A 17504-nucleotide genomic window follows, 5' to 3' on the forward strand; every position below is an offset into this window, starting at 1 on the left:
TTCCTAGACGACAAACGGTTTAAAGTAGACTGGTGCCAGGTCTCTTGGAAGTGTACCAAGGACCTGCTGTTTCTGATCAGCCAAACTGCCAAACGATTGTCAGAAGCACTCCAAGAGAAAATCTCTGCCATAGAAGCAACTATGAGAAGTGCCACGTCTAAAAACAATAAACCAGCACTTACAACAAAACTCGCTGAGATCAACCAAGAAATGGCCGACCACCATGACTTCCTGCTCAAACAGAAAACCACCAAATTGGAGAAAGACATAGCCAAATTTGCAAAGGAGAAGGTCTATCCTTACCTCAAGGATGACTACAAAGGAAAGAAGAACACCTACTCTTCAGACGATAATGCGAGCTCAGACAATAGGCGGGGCTCTACGAGCAGTGACTCCAGTGGAGGTTACCCGGCGAGAAATGCACGACCCACACGTCCCTGGCAACAAGGATATCACCAGGGACCAGTGTTCCATGGCCCACCCCATGTACCACCGCCGTGGCAATATCCCTTCTACCCTCAGGGCCCCCCGCAATTCTACCCCCTTAATCCGCCTCCTTTTGAAGGCAGAGGTTGGGGCAGAGGAAGAGGGCGAAAGCGAGGCGGGAACAAGGGTGTACAGTGGCAAGATCAGATGCCAGAGCCATCGGGAGTGGAAACCAGGAGCGCGACAACCAGAGGGAGAAGAGTTTGATCGTGAACCTTTCCAATAGAAACCTTACTACTACAGAGGAGACCGTTCTGGAAAAAGGACTGGGATTTGTCCCTACACCAATCCCCGACTCATTTCAGGAGATGATCGAGTTGAAGCAGTTCTTTAGGAAGATACGTCTCCGGGCCTTTTTCCACAATCGGCCAGACTTACCCTGTGAGGACACTGGTCTCAGGAAGCCTTCCACATTCACCCCCACTGATGGGATGGTTCCACCAGAGGTCTTGACGTTTGAAAGAGCTGTTCTACGAACTATGAAGAACAAACCCCCAATCAAACCGTTTAACAATCTTTCCAACGTTGAAAGACAGGCAGCTTCCTCCCTTGGTAAGGACACTTCAATTGTCATCAAACAGGCAGACAAGGGGGGAGCTACTGTCATACAAAATTATGACGACTACGATCAGGAGTGTAGACGCCAACTAGCAAATACGACCCATTACAGATTATTGACAGAGGATCCAACCAACCGACTGACCACCACCGTGATGTCTCTGGTCATCGAAGCAGAGACCAACGAATGGTTAAGTAAAAAAGAGGCAGAATTTCTTGTAACCACCGACCCGGTCATACCATACTTCTACACCCTGCCTAAAATACATAAGGGCACCACCCCAGTCCCAGGAAGACCAATCGTGTCTGGCATCGGTTCAATTCTAGAACCCCTTTCTCAATTCTGTGATGCCTTCCTGCAACCTCTGGTTAAGTCCATCCCTTCTTACTTGCAGGACACGAGAGATGTGCTTCGTCTGATCGATGATATGGACGGCAGGGAGGATATTGATCTTCTCTTGACACTCGACGTGGAAGCGTTGTACACCAACATACCCCAACAGGCAACGCTGCAAGTAGTGGACTCCCTCCTACGACAAGAGGAGTGGTTGTCCCCTACCCCGGTTTCATTCATAATGGAGTTGGCACATATTGCATTAACTGAAAATTGTTTCAAATATGAGTCCAATTTGTACCTCCAGATCCGCGGGACATCGATGGGCTCGACCTTTGCGCCGAGCTTGGCATGCCTCTACATGGCATCATTTGAGCAACAATGCATCTACCCCCCGGAACACAACCCATTCCGTGAAAATCTCACGTGTTGGCGTCGGTACATCGACGACATTTTGGTTTTCTGGAAGGGAGATCGGACGACTTGTGAGGCCTTCTGTACATGGATAAACCAACAAGACCCTTTTCTTAAATTCACGGGCACCATCTCCGACAAATCCATACCCTATTTGGACCTCAGCATAACCCTGGAGCCAACTATAATCAGCACCAGTCTCTATACTAAGGAGACTGACAGGAACAGTCTGTTGCCTTACTCCAGTCACCATACGAGATCCCTTAGGGACAATCTCCCCTTTGGACAATTTCTCCGCCTTCGGAGAAACTGTAGTTCTACCACTGACTACAAACGACAAGCGCAAGCCCTGCAAACCAAACTCCTGGACCGGGGGTACCCTACACGTCTTCTAAAAAACTCTACCAAACGAGCCCTCAACAACAACAGAGAGGCCCTACTTGAGACACACCCCCAGGAGCCAGATGACAAGATTACCTGCGTTACCTCATTTACAAGAAACTCCTCATTCATCAAAAAAACTGTCAGTACCCACTGGGGCATTCTCAACTCGGCAGGAATGGAGTTACCGCGCCCACGGTTTGCCTTCAAAAGGACGGCTAACCTCAAGGACACCCTTATCCATACCCGTCCCAAGAAAACCAGCACCCAATCTGTTAATACGCTTTGGGACCTCCCCCCAGTCACTGGACACTATCGCTGTGGCTCATGTGTTGTCTGCCCCCAGACCATCCAGGGCAAGACCGTTGTACTTAACAAGAACTTCACGTGGACACTGAACAAGCATACTAACTGCAATAGCTCTAGATGCATTTATGTTTTGATTTGTCCTTGCCAATCGCTGTATATCGGGATGACAATGCGTCCTGTTAAGCAACGAATAATGGAGCACAATAGTAACATCCGATGTCACAAGACACACACAAAGCTCTACGAACATTGCAAGGACTACAATCATTCCCCAGAGAACATCCGATGGACTGTCATTGAGTCTTTACCGAACCTGAACCAACAAGCCCTGTTCAGATATGAACAGAGATGGATACATCGGCTTCAGAGCGATGAATTGGGATTGAATGATGGGGTGCCCTGGACGACACTCGCCAGATAGTTATTAATCTGGATCAGTTATCCAAATTCTAAGTGTCTTTACATGCCTTGCCACACTTCCAAACCCATTCCAAGATGGCCCCCGCTTTGATTGTCCCGGGCAGCATCATCTCCAGCCATCCGCGTGTTGGGTTTCTTACTCCCGCACACCTGGGCGATACCCGCCAGATAGCTATTATTTAGCTGGACCAGTTGTCCACTTCTAATTCCCTTAAAAGAGGCCCTACTAGAATTCCAAACCCATTCCAAGATGGCCACAGCTTAGTATGGCTCAGACCACGCTATCCTCAAGCTAATCCCTCCTTGCCTTTTACTCCCGCATTCCAGGGCGATACTGGCCTGACAGCTATTAACAATCTGGGCTAGTTGCCCTCTTCCAGGTGCCTTAAACATGCCCTGCTAGACTCCTAAACCCATTCCAAGATGGCCCCAGTTTAGTATGGCTCGGGCCGCGCTATCGTCAGCTAACCCCTCCTTGCTTTCCTTTCCAGCGTGCCGCAACCCAGCAACTAGAGGGACACACCCCTCTGCGCGCGCTCCATTCTCCCTTATCTAGACCGGACTTTGCCTCACTACCGTGCCGGCTGTCCAGTTATCTGAGTTCCAGTGGGAGGGGTAGGTGCAGAGATGTCCGCCACCAGCGACCTCTGAGGTAAGGTGTGGATCTGAGCCCTGATATACAGCTTGTTACTTGTTTACACACACAGCAAGCCCACTCTCGCAATTGGGTTATCGGCTGGTAAGTTCTCCCTTACGTTCCCGCTAAATGCGCTACTTTCCCCGTAGGAATTCCTCACTCGCTGCTGGCCCCACCTGGACAGCCCGTGAGGCTTTAAAGAGGAATCCCAACGGGTAAGTGGAACAGGGACTCGCAGACTGGCGCTGTCTTATGCGCACTCGTCGACCATGGCGTGTCGACTTATTTATTTACATATTTCCTCGCCGGGATACACGACCTTCCCGCTAGCGTTGAACTAACCTTGTAACAGAGTGTCAAATCACCTTTAATGGTTTTTACTGTGCGGCTTTTCACCATTTATGGCTCAAATCTTAGCCTATAAGTGTATGAATAATATTTTAATATTGGCGCCACCCCCCGCTCGACAAAACAAGGATGTGCCACCACCATCCTGTACAATGCACAGGCGGGAAAATGGCGCCTCCACTTAGATGCATGCTATAGCGATCCAGCATGGCAGCACTATGCAGTGCGCTCCACTCACGCGCATTGCAATTTTTATACCACTCTCACTCACAGCACTACCCGACCCTGTCACTACCTAGACAGAACACTACCCACGGGGCACGTATTCTCTGACACCCCGGATATAGGCACAAATATGATGTACTCTGGTCCATACTTACTTGTGACATCATTGTTGTTTGCTTTCTTCTCTTCATTTTTCCAGGAGGTCCCTCGCAAGGAACCATTTCCGAACGACACTACACAGGTCGTATACCAGTGTCCTCTTAATCCGGAGGATACTAGCAATTATATGAGCACAAAGGTCCTGATGAATCGCCCTTAGGGCGAGAAACATGTTGACCGTTCTCACAACAAGGGTTGAATAAAGGTTTGGTCTCATTGTTCACCACTCCTTAATACCCCTTCATCTTTTTTAATAAAGTAGTGAGCCTGACCAATAAAATCTCTATTAGGACTCTACTAACTTTTTTTAAGACACACCACCACGCTCACTATTGCACCTTTCATAGGCCCCTCACACCCACACACCCGTTGGCTCGGAATAGAAGATCTCCGCCAAAGTGCAGCTTCCCTTGCTGCCCGACGGGCATTGCACTGCCAGCCTGTCGTAGGAGCAGGATACCGATGATGACGCTGGACGGTCATCGGCTGGGATAACAGTAGTTGTCCTGCCGTTAGCCTGTGTGAGGTATCCTTACATTCTGAAAAGGGTCTACACTATGCACTTAACCCCCACCTTTTAATGAGTGAGAGAGAAAATAGGCTGAGCTAATTTTTTAGCTCCCATTGGGGAACTCTGTACAATACTTTTTGTTGCATCTTCCTAGGACGAGTGCATTGGACCCCACTCAAAAATCGTCCCCCCCTATTCCCCCTGTTTGATACCACCCATATCTCTTTATTGGCACACTGTTTTCTTGGCCAGTTTCTGTAAGTGGCTCCACGTTTTTTGTGTGGAATGTAGTCACTGAAGAAACTGACGTCAACGCATCGGAAGGTGGCATATATGGACTCTGTCAAAGTCTAATCCAGTAGTTGACGTTACTACGGAGTCTCATAACGCCCTCTAATGACGCGCAGAGGTACTACCCTCAAAAGTTTACCGATCCAGTCTGGAGCCTGCGAAGAATTCAAAGGTAAGGAATCTGCGGCTAGATCCTGTCTCTATCAGGTAAGGCGTTACTAAAGGGAAGTAACTTGTTCTGCACCATCTTCTTTTCTAAGTTGGCTTAAAGGACCCAAGCTTCCTTTCTTCTGAAAGTGGTCACTCCTTTTCATGCTATCACCCTTCCGGCATTCATTGCTCCACCATATTCCTCTAAGGAAGAAGAGGAACTCACTCATTTGGACTCCAAATGAGCATTGAGTTTTTGTAGCCATAATACCAAGGGATGGCAGCTCTTTGTAGGATTCTCCAGAGTGAAGAAGGGTAAATCAGTGCAACAACTTATCATTTCCTGATGTATTGTTTTATGCATAACGATCTGCCATGAACTGGCTAGGGAGCTGCCTCCTGAAGGCTTATGGGCTCATTCCATTTGGGTAAAAGATGCTGTCACTGAATAGCATACGGAGTCCCTGTCTTGGACATCTGTCAGACATCCATGTGGGCTTCGGAGCACCTTTTTGCAATACACTTCAGCCTCACCAGTCCGGTACGTTGATAGAGGACTTTTGCTCATTCAGTACTGCAGGCCTTTTTGGTCTGAATGAGTTCACAGACCCACCACTTTTGAAGGTACTGCTTTAGTATCTATTCACAAGGTGAGTAATCTGCAGTTCGAATTATCCATCAGAAGAGCAAGTTACTTACCCTTGGTGACAATTTGCCTGTTGGATATTCTATCTAGCCCTCAATTCCTCAGCAACCCTCCCACCTCCCCATTCTGTGAATTGGACATGTTTTCATCTAAAAAGGCCAAAATCTAGAGATCTGCATACTAATCATACCAGTTTGCCAAAGGGCTGTAGATCTGAGGGTGTGAACAGCCTAGCAAGCAACTGAAGTCCGCATGCATGGATGACACTCGTACAGTTCTGCACGTCACTTCTTTAGCGAAGTGATGTCGACATGGAGCCGCCCAACGCCACCTACCGGTGCTCAGAGGTACTACTGAAATATTTCTGGATTAAGTCTGATACCTGAAGAGAATCCCCAAGCTGAGAAACCTGCACTTAGTGTATCTACCAGAAAGATAGTTTCTGAAGGTAAGTAATTTGTTTGTCTCTGTTGATTGTTTCTCGATTCGTTGTGATGCAGTTTACTGGTTCATGGAATAATTATCTGGAACGGACCTCAGTTCACTGTTTGGTCCCTTTTAGAACTGTTGATGTCATGTCTGGCGGGTAGAGTTGTGGCTGGAGCTGCATGGTTCCACCTGGTGTTACTGGAAAGCAAAACATTTGTTTCCGCACCAGTCTGAAGCCTCGAGATAGACTGTGTCATTCAGAATATTACTAAGTGAAGTTAAATAACTTTAACTTTTCTTTGATATTTGGTAAGAATATATAAATAAAGCTTTTCTTTATCGCATTATTACAGATTGTCAAGGGATTGAAGGGGACAAGACGTGTTGGCCAACTCAGTCTGCTTTGACCACACGCTTGAGGCGACTGATAACTGCTTATCAGCGTAACAGCAAGAACAGGCAGGTCAAACAGATCCAGCAAGCATTCTCCCTCCAAGCTAGTGCGGCACAAACTCCATGTGAAGAAACGGTTCTAAATCCCAAAATGGTGGCTAAGCTTGAAAGGCAACAAAGGTATGTAATGCCATTGGTTTACTTTGCTTTTGAAGATTCAGAGTATCGTGCAAGTTATGCTGAACGACAGGAACCTGACATAATTTTCCCTGGCACCCTCGCTGTTAAGGTTTAGCCACCATAGGAGGCAGAGAAAACTGATCCACTCAATAGTTTGATACAATTATAGGAAATATGAGCAGATTAACACTATTGAATATGAAAAAACAGAAGAGCTTAAACCACATCATTTTGTTTTTGGATGAACTGATTGTGTATCCCTTTGCACTATATCTGGTCAAAATAGGAATATTTGGTCAAAATGCAAAGTAGCTTAAACCATATTTTGTTTTTAAAAAGTTTGTTTTATTTCTGGATTTGCCATGAAATAGGGTTAAAACAAAGCAACCTCAACTCAAAAACAACCCATTTTTAATGACTGTTTTTTATATACAGTTTCAGTTGGAATGATCTTCAGATAATAACCTCATTATCTGTAACTCTTTGAAGTCTAAATGTGTTAAGCCTACTTAGCTAGAGAAGGAATTGGCCAGGTTTTTCATTTTTGTAATTCTCAAACAAGTCTAATATAAGTTTAATATATGATATCTCTCAGATGTATATATTTTATTTTTTCTTCAGATGGACAAGGAGAGAGGAAGCTGATTTCTACAGAGTGGTGTCCACTTTTGGAGTTGTGTTTGATCCTGGAAGGGGGCGGTTTGATTGGACAAAATTCAGAGCTATGGCTCGACTCCATAAAAAAACAGATGAAAGTTTAGAGAAGTATTTGTATGCTTTCATGGCTATGTGCAGGCAGGTCTGTCGATTGCCCTCAAAAGGTGTGTAACTTACTGTTTCTTTCTTTATTACTCCTAAGGCAACTCCCTTTAATTTTGCATACTCAATTTGTGATTCCTTGTGAATATTTTCAGAAGGTTTTTCTGTTAGTAATTCACATTTTATTAACAATTGAAAACTTTTAAGTAGTAGAGCATTGAGTTGAGAAACTCAATCTAATTAGTCAAAGGTCATGGAACATATTATGTTGTTTCTAATGGTGACTTCTTTTCATCTTTAAAGTTTCACAGATGTTATGCTGGATCTGGAAGATGTTACATCAGTTCTCCTAACTGACATATGTAACTACTGACTCTGACGTGTTCACTAGAAATTACTTTAAAAAGGTACTGAGACGAGATGCTGGTATCACAAGCCCCCTGATAATCTTCATTCTGAATATATTTTCCTTTTTATGAGATTAGGACCTGAATTGAGTCACAGAAGTATGATCTCTGAAATCCTGGAGTTCAAGCCTTGTGGGGCATTTAAAAGACCAATACCTTGGCCAGACTTGAATGTAACTTACATGTGATACCTTGGACTTTGTCATAATGCTAATGGCTGTGACAGTGTGCCCTAATAATGCCTTTATCTATTGAAGAATGAGAGGCTAAACTGTTTTTGTATACCGCCTGCAGTAGAAAATTTACAGTCACATTCCACCTTCTATTGATTATCCAGCCCAGTCTTCATTTAAAAATATATATTTTTTATGATAACCAGGGTTGGTGGCTGGGGGTAAAAGCGCCCACACTATTGTGATGAAATAGTTCCCAGTGTCTCTTTCTGAGAATGCTATCAATTGTCCGGTGATCCAAGAGAAGGAAGAGCCACCATGTCTCCCCCTCCTGGAACAAGCCAAATGCTATATAAATATGAAGTCTCTGAGCACTCAACAATTAGTCAATGTTGAGTTTGTGGTATCAACAATCTGATAGAGACATCAAGCCGCAGATTCCTTAACTTAGAATATCCCCCCAGGCGTCAGACTGGATCTGGAAAATCTCTTTTCCCCAGCTATACCTCTGCACGCCGGGAGGTGGCTCCGCTCGTTTCTGTCCTGAAGTCGTCCACGGAAGTGACGTCAATGGAGCCATATAAGCACCTCCCGGCATGCTGACGTCAATTTCTCTTCTTTTCCGCGTCCTAACGCGGATCTGGGAAAGTGATACCTCTGGCCTGTTATCTACAGGCCTTTTCTACGCCTTTTTGCGTCGAGGAACAGTGTGTTTGAGGCCCTTTGCGGGCTTCAAGCCGTGCCGGCCCTGCTCGCGACAGATGTCGGCGACGGACCATCACAATATCTGTATGTGGTGCTTGGGAGAGCACCATGACTCCGTGGAGTGCGACGCTTGCCGCCAGCTGCGGCCTAAATCCCTGTGAGAATGCTGCATGAAGCTGCTGTCTGCCGGGATGTCCCGAATGGACCATTGGCGACACAGGTTTTAATCCTCATGAAGAATTTTTGGTTTTGTGACGATGCCGTCACTTTCTTTTCTGTTACCCGGGTTACAGATGTTCTGGGTTGTGTGGCTGTTGAGCCGTATTATTTCCTTATTCTGGTACAGCTGGTTAAGAAGTGGTTACCTTTCTTTTGAGCCTCTGCCTACGATCTGGTCTCAAGAGGGACCATTCTTTTGTAGGGTTCTGCCTTACCCTATGTGGGGTATATGTTGGCTATTATATTGCTACTCTTCCTTACCCAGGAAGTTTTGCTGCCAGTTGACTCTTCCTACTGTTGTAGGATGTCTCCTCTGGTGAGATCCATGAGGTTGGTTTCTCTCCAGGGGTTCCAATTGGGTGTCCTTAGTGCGTCCCCGCCTCCGTAGGGGCGTCCTTTCATGGGGTTTCGTCACGCCTGTTCTTTCCAGTCTTGCCTGTCTACAGGTGGACATGCACCCCTGGGGGGCAGGTTTCTCTGTTCTGTTCCTGAACAGTCTCTTCTGTATTCTGTGAATGCTTCCCGTATTGGTGCATACAGGTTGTGCTCTACGTCTTTTCTTGTGGCTCAAGTATTTTCGGGGTTCTATTTTTATTTTTTTATTTTTTTCCTTTAATAACAGAAGATTACAAAAGAACAATTCTTGGTAGCATTCATCAGACATGGTAGGATAAAATAGAATCAGTGTCATTTTCAGAGAGGTGGTCACATATTACACAGTACATTTAGCTGAAACAGGAAGTCAGTAACCCATACGGGTATGCTCATTACTCTTTACAAACCAATGTAGGCACCTACTCTACATGAAAGCACAAGTCATTGGGCTAATTTCAGGTATCCATATGAGAGGACAACATTGCTGCAGCGTCTTCAACATAACACAAATGGATAGTGAGACACAATACACATAACAGGAGATTCATTAGAGCAAGGATGCACATACCAGGTTTTAACTCCGGCTTAATTGTCCAATATGTAGCACAGCTTTGAAAGATAAGGGCCTTTACTGCTCCAGTGTCTCCGGCACGTCAGACGGGGACTCCGTCGATTGAGCGAGAAGGTAGCCCTGTAGTGGACTCCATATAGTTCTCGTGCTTCGAGGCACTGGGTAACGTTTCAGCATACAGAGTCAATTGTTCGTGCCAATAAATCAAGTCATCCAGCTATTCCTTGAACTTTGGCGCCCGTCCTCTAACCCATCTGCAAGCCACTTTGCGTTTAGCTAACAGTAATGCTATGGCGAGGAATTGGGAATATGACTTGGGAATAAGTTTAGTATAACCTAACAATGCAATTAAGTGCGTGCACTCTAAGGTAATGGGAACCATCTGGTGAAGGGCGTCGGATACTTGGGTCCAGTATTCACTCACCTTTGGGCACCATCAGGCCAGGTGTAAAAAATCAGCCCCTGGATTGCCACATCTATCACAACTATCTGTAGGTCTCAAATTGAATCGAAACATTTTAACAGGAGTATAATAGAGGCGTTGCAGCAATATTTAATGTGTAATGCATAGCCTAGAGCTGGCAGACACCTGTTCCGTTTGGAGGCAGCAGTATGTCCATTGGTCATCAGTTATATCATATCTAAATTCCTGATTGCACTTAGCACAAGAAGAGCTGGGAGGCTCTGCCTGCTGAGTGCAGATAGTGTCGTAGAGCACAGAGACCAAGTGTCCCGGCGATGTTGCGCGTAGTAGCATATGTAATGGGGCAAAGATGGGGGGGTTCCTGTGGAAATTCTGGGGTGCTAGATCGTATGCCCTGGCGGAGCCGTACATAGAGAAATATATCCAATGAGGACGGTTGTAGCCCTTGAAAAAGGCTCTCAGAGGGGCAGAATTTCCCATTTGATAGAGATCTCCCTATGTGGTGATTTTGGTGTGTTCACCTAATTTGAGGAACTCCGCTTGAAGAACCCCGCTTCTTTTAGCAGCGGCATACGTGGATGGTAGGAGAGTGGGAGGAGCGGTGAGTATAACATCGGACATTGGAGGAGTGTCAGAATGCGACGCCAGGCGTCCACTGCGCATGTGATTGTGGTAGGCTTAGTGTCACTTGTGCGGGGAGATTTGTTCAGCATGCCATCCAAGGGGACGGGGTCTGCTAGCCAGTGTTCAGCTGCAATCTGTGGCATATATCTAGGGGGGTGTAACCAGTAAAACGCATAGTGGGCCTGCGCACATATGTAATATAGCTCGAAATCTGGCACATCAAAGCCTCCCTGAGTGTATGGCTGTGTAAGAACTTTCCACTGCAACCTTGGTTGTTTGACCCCCCATATCAGCCATATAATTTCTGACCGGAGTGTTTGGAAAAAGTGACTCCCGGACTGCATCTGCATAATGGCCTCTCGGATTTAATCTAGTTCAAATGGGGCACTTAGGAATTCCCTCTGCGATTCGCCCAGCCACCCAAGGGCTATGTCTCCTAGGAAGCTGTCTAGTTCAAATGGATCCCTACGCTGAGAAGTGTAAAATGCCGAATAGTGTGCAGTGAATGTAGTTAGGATATCAGCAGTGTCACTTTGTAATATCTCTCCTGGCTCAGAGATCTCCAGCACAATTGTAGAAGCACGGACGGCGTATAATTCCAGCTAGTATCTTGCCAGGTCTCTCTCCCTTTGGGCCACCCAATATTTCCCTTTAAATTTTGTTTCCCGATCTGCAGCCTCAGTATATTCAGATAGTTTCTCCTGGAATTCATGCTGAATATCCGTATCCCCTCCCAGCCTCAGTTGCGCCTCTAGTTCTTTGAGTTCTGTTTCTAGTCATCGGATCGTACCCTAAATATATCCCTTAATACTCCAGAGCCTTTGGAAATACAGAATCCCCGCACCGTCACCTTAAAGCTTCCCAGATTGTTCCTACGTTATCTACAGAACCTTTATTTCTTTAGAAGAAGTCTTGAATTTCATCCCCTAATTCGCTGTGGAATACTGTGTCTAGGAGCGTTAAGGGCTGTAGTCTCCAAGTGCGACGCGGTTTATTATCGCTGACACGCTCCCATAGAAGGTACCGCCATCTTTGGTTGATTCCAGGGCAGCGCTCTAGTTGCTCGCTCCCCCCCGCCCTCCGAGTACTTAAACAGAGCCCATTCTCGTGCGCTTAGTGCGTGTGTATTTTCCATTCCCTGAGGCGTGAACCGGGGGTTCTAGGCTGCTAAATAACGTTTTTTTTAAAGCGTGACAGAATTAAATTGTTGTTGTATTATTTAAGCATCTGATTTACCTTATGTAATTTTAAAACCACTTCGCTTTTGTGGCACTGTAATCTCTAACAGGCAGATCTGACGCTGACACGTTCCCATAGAAGGTACCGCCATCTTTGGTGGATTCCAGGGCAGCGCTCTAGTTGCTCGCTCACCCCCGCCTTACTCTGTCGCTATAAAATGATCACCTGGCCCCGGAGGCGCAGCGGACGGGCGCGCCAAAGCAAAGCCCGTCTGCGCCCGTCCGCGCCAAGTACGCGACAGGCGCAGGATATGCCGGTCAAATCCAACCTCATCCCACTTCTACCCCACCAACTCGTATGTATAACGGGATAGATCTTGCAAGGTATAGGGACGCTAACGCATGCTCCAACTGCCCGTCTATGGAGCTCATTTGGGGCCCCTTCTCGTGTAGAACCTGTAAATGGACCACCCCATGGCTTTCAGAGTTCCTGCCATGTGCAGTCCCTATGAAGGCAGGCTCTTCTAAATTTAAAGGTGGACTGATTAATGCCCGGTCTATATGCTGCCATAGTCAGGACATTAGGGATTTGATCCTTGAGTGTGACCTGGACTACCTTTTTGTGACGGAGACCTGGCTGAATGACTCCAGCAATTCTGATCTTGCAATTGCCCTTCCAGCTGGCTTTACTATCTTTAGGCAGGACAGACAGATCGGCAGAGGGGGAGGGGTCGCTTTAATAATCAGAAGCACCCTTAAATGCCACACATTTAATTTCGGTCCTTTAAAAGGGGCTGAGGCAATAGGCTTCTCAATTACGCTGAATGCTTCTGCTTCATTCTCACGAGGTTTGGTTTATCGTCCTCCAGGTAACGCCACTCCATTTCTTGATTCAATAGGAGAATGTCTAGGACATCTCCTTTTGCGTTACCCTCATTTTACGCTCTTGGGGGACTTCAATCTCCAGTTGGAATCCAAAAATGATGTGCAATCTATTAAATTCTATCAGACCTTGGATATTTTCGGCTTGCATCAATTAGTTGATCTTCCTACCCATTCTGCAGGCCATACATTGGACGGCGTTTGTTCCAGTTTTCCGGCACTATCCACTCTTAGCCCTATTCCTCAAATCTGGACAGACCATAGTCTGATCCCGTTTAATATCTGTCTCTCACGTCAGACAAAAACATCCAGGGTCAATCAACAGTTGACGACATATATTAATTGGAAGAAGGTGGCCGAAACCATAAAGGAGAACTCTCCGCGACAGTTGCACACCCCCAGTCTGTCGGGCGATGCGACCCAAGATTCCAGAAGTTTTCACTCCTGGATGCATAAAGTTATCATAGAATGTGCCCCGCCTAAAGTATGCCAATATAAGGGCACTAGATCAAAACCGAATGCCCCCTGGTTCTCACAGGGGTTGGCAGAAAGTCACCTACTATGCAGACAAATGGAACGCAAATGGAGGAAATCCTATGACCACTCCGCCAAAATGGCCTATGTTCAAGAAAGAAAATCGTATCTTGCCAATATTAAATTGGCTAAAAGAGATTACTATTTGAAGGCCATTAATGAGGCTCAGCAAAAGCAGAAAAGGGTCTTCTCTATAGTTAAATCCTTTACGCACCCTAAAGTTCTCCAGACGAAAATTCCTCCTTCGGAAGCATTCTGCAATCAAATTGCGGATTTTTTTTAGGAGAAGATCGTGCTCATCCAGAAGGATTTCCCTAACCCTTCTTCTCCTCCTCCCTTTAGTTATTCAGGGAGGGGGGACAATGTTACTCATATCTTGAGTGCTTTCCAACCGGCCTCCCTCATTCAAACTAGGGAATTCATCTTGGCCTGTAAGTCAGGAGCACCCTCTGATTCGAGCCCTCCTCAGATTCTCCATCAGTTAATCGACACAGTTAACCCTTCTATTAATGCTATTGTAAATGCATCATTAAACTCAGGAGTGGTACCACTGGATTGGAAAAAAGCAATTGTCAAACCACTAATGAATGAAGAAAGGCAATAAACCCACCACTGATTTGTCTAATCTGCTCCCAATATCACTTCTCCCAGTTTTAGGGAAATTAACAGAGCAGATAGTTTATCAGGAATTAAAGGTCTTTGTAGACACCATCAAACATTTTACACCCCCAACAGTCAGGCTTCCGACCTAGACACTCTACAGAAACTGCGCTCATTGAGCTTACTGATTCTATTAAATTCCTGCAGGACGATGGGAGAAAGGTTGTCTTGATATTGCTGGACCCCACGGCAGCCTGTGATACCATCTCTCATGAAATCCTGATTGGTAGACTGATAGGTATAGGTATAACAGACGTTGCTCTGGCCTGGATAGTTTCCTTTCTGACCAATAGAACTCAAACGGTCTCTTTGGGCCCTTTTCTTTCTAACGAAAAAAGGGTCTCATCTGGGTCCCGCAGCCCGTTACTATTCAATATTTATATGGTCCCTCTTCTTGCATTGATAGTCATACGGCATATTAGTAACATCATATGCCGATGACACCCAACTCATGGTCTCTTTGGATAAAAATTCCACCAATGCGGAACAAAATTTTAAAATCTGCTTGACGGATGTATTCCGCTGGATGGCAAATAACCATTTAAGATGCAATACCAACAAAACTGAGATTTTACCCCTGGCTAAGGAGGTTTTCTTCTGCCGAAAGGACTGGTGGCCGGAAGAGTCACCTGTTCCGCCTCACTCAGTTGAAACTGCAAGAAATGTAGGAGTCTTATTTGACTCCTCTCTTTCATTCGACCAACATGTTAGGAATACTGCAGGAAGCTGTTTTAGTCTCATTAAATCCCTTAGGAAGTTCTTCGACTTCCTGCCTACGGACTCTGGAAAGTCGGTGGCAGTAGCATTGATATTATCACGACTAGATTATTGTAACGGTCTAATGGCTGGAGTTAAAAAAGCTACGCTAAAAAAATTACAGAGCGTGCAACATGCGGCAGCAAGACTAGTCCTTAAATCATCTAGAAGATCTTCTGCCTCTGCTGCTCTCCAGACCCTTCACTGGTTACCCCCTAACTAAAAGGATTCTGTTTAAGATCTTACTAACCGCTTTTAGATCCCTCAATAGGACAGGCCCGAGAAACCTCTTGAAACGTTTCACCCGCTATGATCCCCTGAGATGTCTGAGGTCGTCTAGTGGTAATTTAATTAATATTCCAAGATTTGAGCTCAAAACCAAAGGAGGAAAGACCCTTACAGTCTTGGCCTCTAAAACGTGGAATGCTATGCCCCTTAACCTCCGACTCCTTGTACAGGAAACTGCTTTCAGGAAGCATTTAAAAACGTGGATTTTTAGTCTGCCAGATGGCTTTGTAATGGCTGCCATTTAGATCTTGATATTTGGTTTGTACACTTGCTCAGCGCCAGGATGCTCCTTTCGGAGCAACAGTTAGCGCTTTAGAAATATCCCATACAAATACAAATACCCAGGCGGGGCAATTGTAAGTTTGATTGGGGAGTGGTCCGAGTATGTTCTGGCCAGGTGTATGACCTCTTTTATCAGGGGACCTAACCCTCTAGACAATAAGCAATAATCTAACCGTGCCCAGGAAGCAGCCTGCGCTGCAAAGTGCATGCCCTCCTGTGCAAGAGGATGAAAGTGACACCAGGGGTCCAGTAATCCGGACTCTGTTCTGATTCCATGTAGGACGTGATTTGACCTATTGTAATGATGTGGTGCGGGATTTGATCTGTTGTCATCTGGGTTGAGAGGTACATTAAAGTCCCCACACCATATTATATACGTAGAGCCTATTTCTAGAATTCTCCCCCATAGCACAGTAAGAAAACTCAGGATTGTCCACATTCGGGCCATAACAACTAACTGGGGTGATGGAATCTGTGCCCAGTCGCCCCCAAACAATAGTGTATCTCCCGTTGCGATCAAGTAACGTACCCTCCAGGGCAAATGGACTCTGTTTTTTAATAAGTATAGCCGTGCCCCTGGCATAGGATGAATACGAAGAGAATATTCAGTGATCTGCCCACTTAGTAGAAAATATAGTGGGGTGTAGTGGATTTATGTGTTTCTTGAAATAGGGCGATGTGAATTTGATGTCTAAGTACGCTAATAGCTGGTGGTGCTTTCGCGGGTCACCTAGTCCCCGCACATTCCACGTGACTATCTGCAGACTCCTGTGAGCCGCCAAGTCAGCCATAGGAGCCAAAGGTGTGCAATAGATTCATTATAGTACCATACGTCTGCCTGTCGTAATTCGGCTGAGTAGCTAACACTAAATATAATAGGAAGCCCCCTCTCTCCCATCCCACCCACAACAGCACCCCAATTGTGCCGGAATTAAATTTCCCTCCCGTAGCCAAACAAATTAGTGTCGGACAGCTCCAATTCCCCCCCCCCCCCATACGTTTGAAAAACTCTTCAACTTGCTGTGGATTCGAAAATATACTCTGCTTACTTGATGTATGACCCTTAGGCGTGCCGATACATGAGTGCAAAGTCAATTTACGCCTTACAAAGTCACGTGCCAAGCTGAGCGCGGTGTCCCGATCGCGATAGTTAACGATCCGAGCGATGATCGGACGTGGGACACCGCCCGGAGAAGGGCGAGGACCGAGAGACCAGTGTGCTCGCTCCACAGTCAGGTGAGTGGAGAAGGCGTTTGCTCCAAAGGTGTCTTGCAGGAGGCGTTCAACATAGTCCTCCACGTGACCAGTGTTTGTGGTTACCGAAATGCCTAGGATCCGTATGTTATTCCTGTGACTAATAGCTTCAAGGTCCTCATTCTTGGAAGCAATTACTTTCAGGAGTTTGCCCATTTATGTCATTTGCTGCTGTATTTGGGACATAGCGTCTTCTGTGTCTTAGATCCTCTGTTCCGCCTCCTTGATGGAAGTCTAAGCGACTATTCATCGTGTCCATCTTTCCTGACAAGGACGTGAGACTCTGCTGCATTGCTAGTAGCAATGTTTTCACCTCATCATCAGGTGGAGGATTGTGCTTGGGACGGTTCCTCAGTATTCTGTGTTTACTCCTCTGTACTTCAGCGAGTGACTGTCTTTTTCGCATCAAACACAAGTTTAGATTGTTGTCCCTCTGGCTACCCCATAGGGGTACCTCAAGGTTGAGTAGGCCTTAGGCCTTGATATGTTGCTTATAGTCCGGCTGGAGTGGATTATATAGTGGTTATTAGCGAGGGCCCCAG

At 46.0% G+C, this 17504-nt stretch overlaps 1 protein-coding gene across 2 annotated transcripts in view; it reads left to right on the plus strand.

The window, feature by feature from the left end:
• The window catches only part of CHD9 (chromodomain helicase DNA binding protein 9), a 2123706-nt gene that overhangs the window by 1582187 nt on the left and 524015 nt on the right, over positions 1–17504 (plus strand). For both annotated transcript variants that reach the window (XM_078670246.1, XM_078670247.1), the window contains exons 31-32: positions 6652–6871; positions 7493–7692. In XM_078670246.1, the coding sequence (XP_078526372.1) occupies positions 6652–6871; positions 7493–7692 (420 nt within the window). The remainder of the gene's footprint in view (positions 1–6651; positions 6872–7492; positions 7693–17504) is intronic.

The sequence above is a fragment of the Lissotriton helveticus genome, chromosome 12 (assembly GCF_964261635.1).
Source record: "Lissotriton helveticus chromosome 12, aLisHel1.1, whole genome shotgun sequence".
NCBI lineage: Eukaryota > Metazoa > Chordata > Amphibia > Caudata > Salamandridae > Lissotriton > Lissotriton helveticus.